Below are 5,664 nucleotides of genomic sequence, written 5' to 3' on the forward strand. Positions count from 1 at the left end.
CATCAGAAAAGTAGAAAAGCAGAGTACAAAAGCCGGCAGATTTTTATTTTGGGGGGGTGGATGCTCAGGAAATGCCAGGGGGTACTCCTGAAGTCTGATCACTGCCTTGCGTATGTCAGCTTCCTCCCTCATGACCTTGTCACGGGTGGGATTCCTCACACTGGCTCCCAGTATCATATAATTACATTTGTAGATATTTCAATGTGCTCTCTGAAGGTAAAGGTTGTTAGGGGAAAAAAGAAAGCAAAAGAAAAACATAGTCACAGTAGCGTTGTTGCCTTGCTTGGAGGTGTGCCTCACTTTTGCGGTCAACTTGAAGACAGGGTAGGCTTAGATTTGGCTCCACCTAGAGGTGAGGAAGGTGAAATGGGGAGAGAAGGGTCTTTTTGACAGTGAGAATATGCACAAAGCATTAGTTTTTTTTTTTTCTTTTTCTTCCTTTAAAAAATTATTTTTTTCACACAGATATCAGTGTTTTAAGTCGGCTTGGATGTACCAAGTTCTTCATGAAGGATTCCACTTTCCCTATGACTATCCAAATCTGCAGACAGCACAGCTGGTCTATGACCGAGAGGTTCAGTGGACGCTGGGAGCCATTCTGTATAAGACACGCTTCTTACCACTCAGGTAAGTGGACTGACCAAGAATCTTGAGCTTAGAGGATGGTAGCTGGTGCCTCAAGATAGGTTTCTTAAGTGACCACTCCCTCAAAAAGAGAAACAAAAAACATCCAAATTCCCCTTATTACTGCCATGTGAAACTGCTGTTACTTACCACATATGTTGAAACAGAAGGAAGTCTTGAGAATTACTGGTCTGGAGTCTGTTCTTTGTAATGTCGGGAATTCAGTAATTTTTTACTTTTTCCCCTGCCGTGCTGCATGACTTGTAGGATCTTAGTAACCACGGATCCAACCCACACCCTGTCCTTGGCAGTGAAAGCGCCAAGTCCTAACCACTGGACTGCCAGGGAATTCCCAGGAATTCAATTTTATTTATCTACAACAAATCAGTCTTTATAGTTGAGCTCTCATAAACAACTTCTAAGATACTGACTGATTTATTCAGTTGTGTCCAACTGTTTGTGACGCCATGGACTGCAGTACACCAGACTTCTCTGTCTTTCACCATCTCCCAGAACTTGCTCAAACTCATGTCCATTGAGTCAGCGATGCCATCCAACCGTCTTGGCCTGTGCTATCCTCTTCTCCTCCTGCCTTCTCTTATTTCCCCGCATCAGGGTCTTTTCCAATGAGTTGGCTCTTTGCATCAGGTGGCCAAAGTACTGGAGCTTCAGCATCAGCATCAGTCCTTCCAATGAATATTCAGGACTGATTTCCTTTAGGACTGACTGATTTGATCTCACATCTGACTAAAGAACCAGTGTATGCTGTTCCTATACAGCAGTCTTTCTTGGTGGCCAAAATCACTCTCAAGATCATGTCATTGACTTGGATGGCTTTTGGGTGAGCCAGAACAAAGGACATGAGATGCATTTCAGGGATGTCTTGCTCTTATGTACCATAAGATATTTGGGATCATTTTTAGGTGCTCTCTCTTCTGGACTATTTCAGATGAACTCTTAATCTTTGGTGCCTATTTCTTTAAATTCAATACTGTCACAAGCCAGGTGAGTGAGAGAAGTGGGAAACTGGAGAGCATGTGCCCCAAACAAAAGGCTGCTAACTGTCGTGCAGAAGTGCTGTCCCAGCATCTCCCAGCTCTCCTTGATCAATAGAAGCCAGAAGTCCACATTTTATATGTAGTCTTTCTGTTTGGAGATTCACATTTTTAAAAAAACACTGCAGGTCAAACGGAATGAAAATGGATTGGGTGTTTGGACTACAAGAGAAGAGCTTCTCTTTTCGACAGACAGACCATTGCATTTAGGTTTGCATGTCTCTATTTTTTCTTCAGATTACAATTAGCTAAGTGACATCTTTCTCTGGATATATCCTAAACTCTCAGGAAGCATAGCAACTTTTTTTTTTTTAAATACTTAGATATACTCTGATTTCTTGAATAGGTTCAGGGGCCACCCTGTTCTCATTAGTACCGTATTTACCAACTGTGGTAGGCTGAGGTGGTATGGGGTCACTGTTAAGACATTTTACAGATGACCAGTCTTGGTGTTAACTATTCACTTTTTTGGCTTCTCATTTTGTCTCCTGATTTTAGAAGGGGTAGAGGCTCCCTCTAGGCCAGGGAAAGGAAGATACAGGAGGAATCTGGGCCTGGGGACATGTTTCAGCTTTGCTTGCTCTGTGGAGCTGGTATTTTAGCATGTTTGCATGGATGGAATAAATGGGATAAAACCACTGGCCCTTTTAAATTGGCATAAATATTTCTCTCTGAAATTAACAATTCTTTCCACCTTCAACTTCTTATTTAGGGATCTACGGCAGGAAGGTGTCCGACAGGCCCATGGTAACTGGTTCCGTCTCTCCTTCGTCTACAACCACTATCTCTTCTTCGCCTGTATCCTGGTGGTGCTACTGGCCATCATCCTGTACCTTCTGCGGCTACGTCGGATTCACCACCGACAAACTCGAGCCTCAGCCCCACTGAACTTGCTGTGGATCGAGGAGGTGGTGCCCATAATTGGGGTACAGGTCGGGCCATGAGGCTGGGCAGGTTCAAGGAAAGCTCAAATACCCCAGAACTGCTGCCCATTGAATTCTACCGCTTTCTGGTACTGGCCTCAGATGCTGCTTTGCCTGACTTTGTGGATATTTGGCCTTGGAATTTCTACTTCAATATCTACTTTAATTCCTTCTCAATATCCAGGTCCTCTTCTCTGAAGAGAAGCTGTAATTTAGTCTGTGAAGAACTAAATGAGAGATTGGTGCTAACAAAGGGGACCAACTTTAGTCCAATTGAAGCATGCTTCTACTTCTTTATCTGAGAGATCTGGTGTGCTCCTGGGATCGAGACTTTTCTCCCCTTGCTTTAAACATGAGGTTCAGCATTGGGCACGCTGAAAGCCTAGCTGAAACCAAACTTGGAGCATCTGATTCAAAGCCGAAGACATTCTACCAAGTGCAGCAGCCCCTTCTTTCTCTGTAACAGAGATATCATTTATGTGGAGATCCACAGCCTTTAACAGGGATCCAAGATTTTTGCAGATCCGCGGAACAGATAAGAATTTCCAGGCAACCAAAATAACACAGCTTCTCTGCTTACTCGACAAAGAAGCCACTGTGAATGTGGCTCAAGATCCCTGACATCCTGTTGCTGATATTAGTTAGATTTTAAAAGGTTAGAACCCTTTCTAAACGAATGGTCCAGTGAAGATTTTAACAATATATTTTCTGATGCCTCGTATGACCAGAATTGAAAATTTTTCCATGTCTCTGTGGCTCTGAGGCTGTTTGGGCATTAATTTTTCTTTTTGAGCCTTAAGGGTGCTTATAGGGATGGAGAAACTGGGATGGGGAGTGGGGACCTGGATTTGTCTGGTCACTGTCCTCTTGGCTTGTTTTTACAAGTCCTTACATGGGAAGATTCAAGAAGAGTTCTTTTATTTCACTGCTAAGATCAACATGTAGTTTGGGAAGGGATGCATTTGGGTTGTTTTTAAAGAAGGAAAGAACAGTATCAGGAGAGCGGGCCAAGGCAATAAAATCCAAGCTCTTATTTATTAATGTTTTTCTGAGAAATAGTAGTTTGAAAAAGAAGCAAATCACAAACATTGGAATAGACAGATAAATCTGTTAATAATCCACCTGGCAACTTTCAGGGTATTTCCTAAGAGATTTCTCAGTCATAAACAGCATTTCCATTAATGGGGACAGGGAAAAAGCCATAGTAATTACATTTTTATCCACTACCCTTCAGGATCTTTGCTTCCTCTCTGCATTTAGCCTTTAAATTGCACAAGGATTTCTTTTTCATCCCCCATGGAACCTTCTTTATACTTTAATCTTTCCTCTGTGTAGCCTTAAATGTCCTGCTTAAGAATATGCTCCCAAAGTTAAAATAGTTTTCTTGTCTTGTCAGCTTTGAGTTCTAGGATTACAAGAGTAAGGGAAAAGTCCTTGACTTTAAAGGAAAAAAAGTGGAATTCTTAAAAAATAAATTTCATACTGAGAGTAGAAAGGAGTTAAGTGCTTCATAAAACCAAGAAAAATAAATCCAGATCCTCCTGGAAATAAACTGAGATGAAAGTAAGTATACTTAAAGTAGCTGAAAAGATGATGAGTCTTGAATCGTTTTCAAATTAGATAAAAATGAATCCAGCAGAGTCTTACAGGTTCCTTTGGAAGAACTTTTAACTTTTCATTAGGGCTTATGTCTCAGCAGTTTAATTTTTAAGATTTCTAAGTTGCCTTGATTTTTTTTGACTTATCTTTGTGTCTGTACTGTGAGCGAGCCCTTGCCTTATGAATGCTGCTTATAAATAACATCATAGTATGTTTTTGCTAGCCATTGCCTACTCAGGTAACTCTTTTCCCTCACCTTCGTTTCCAAATACTGTTTTTGGTTTTCTTATTTTCTTGTGTGATCTACTCAATGATCTTCTCCAAAGCTACCTAGCTGGCTAACAGTGATCACATTTGTGTGCTCAGAATGACATTGAAGCATGGAGGAGGCAGTGATCAGTCCAATCTGAAAGCTCTTATTAAGTTATTTTTCATCCTGGTTATGGTGATAATAACTACCATTTGCAAAGCACTGATTATGTACCAGACACTCCGTTAATAATTTTATGTATGTTATTTTAATCATCATAACAACCTTTCAGATTGGTATTGTTCTTTTTATAATTGAGAAACTCAGGATACTTGTTTATCATTTTTTCCATATAAATGTATTTTTTTTTCATAATTTAGTCTGATTTTTTTTAGTGTATTTTATCATGTTTATTATTTTATCTAGGCTTTATTATAATGAATAAGGCATCTGAGTTCCATGGTATAAAAATGAGGACAAATTTTTGTCATACCCCTCAGAAAAAGATAATTTGCTCTTGTGGCTCCTGTGCTGCTTCCATTGGTCCCAATTAAAAAATTTAAAGGAACTCTTATTCACTAGAAACAGAAGCCATTTATCCCTTGCTGAGGATAAATGGTGAGGGCCAATAACTTCTATATATTGCTTTCTCAAAATGAAATACTCTTGCATATAGAATCACACAGCCTTATCTTTTAACCCTCTTTTTGCCCTCAGTTTTTCAAGGTATCTATTTGCATTTCTGCATTCTGAGTGGTTTTCATGTGAAAATGATTATGATTTCATAAAATTCACATTCCACTAGTTTCTTTGAATCTTGCCAAGCAATCTTCCTTACAACAGTAACAGCAAACCTGAACTATTTTAGTGTTTTAATAGGTCAGAAGTGTCAAAATTTAGTCAGTGGTTTATAGGAGCAAGGCTTATTATTCTTTATGCAGGTACAACCCATCACTTTTCTGAATTCTTATCATGAATTATTCTTATCACCTAATTATTTGGCATTACATTCACTTAAGTTGCAGTTAATTCTAATCCAAATTTTATTGGATTGGTGCAAAAGTAATTGTGGTTTTGCATTTTTGAAATTTGCTGTTTGATATTGGAATACATTCTTAAATATGGTTATGTTATATATCATTTTAATGCACTTTTTTGCTTTCTTTTTTTGATAATAACTTATTACTTGCTGTTTATATTTATTTTAAACTAG

The 5,664-nt window shown here is 39.2% G+C and overlaps 1 protein-coding gene across 2 annotated transcripts in view; it reads left to right on the plus strand.

Moving 5' to 3' along the window:
* Positions 1-5,664, plus strand: part of ENTPD7 (ectonucleoside triphosphate diphosphohydrolase 7) — a 41,187-nt gene that overhangs the window by 30,873 nt on the left and 4,650 nt on the right. Inside the window, exons 12-13 of one of the 2 annotated variants that reach the window (XR_005723481.1) lie at positions 466-627; positions 2,392-4,165. Coding sequence is in view for 1 of the 2 variants with exons in the window: in XM_040254197.1 (XP_040110131.1) it covers positions 466-627; positions 2,392-2,623 (394 nt within the window). In the remaining variant the exon portion in view is untranslated. Of the gene's footprint in view, positions 1-465; positions 628-2,391; positions 4,230-5,664 lie in introns of those variants that run through there. The other variant, XM_040254197.1, reaches the window with a different exon arrangement.

This window comes from Oryx dammah, unplaced genomic scaffold (genome assembly GCF_014754425.2).
Source record: "Oryx dammah isolate SB20612 unplaced genomic scaffold, SCBI_Odam_1.1 HiC_scaffold_14, whole genome shotgun sequence".
Taxonomy (NCBI): domain Eukaryota; kingdom Metazoa; phylum Chordata; class Mammalia; order Artiodactyla; family Bovidae; genus Oryx; species Oryx dammah.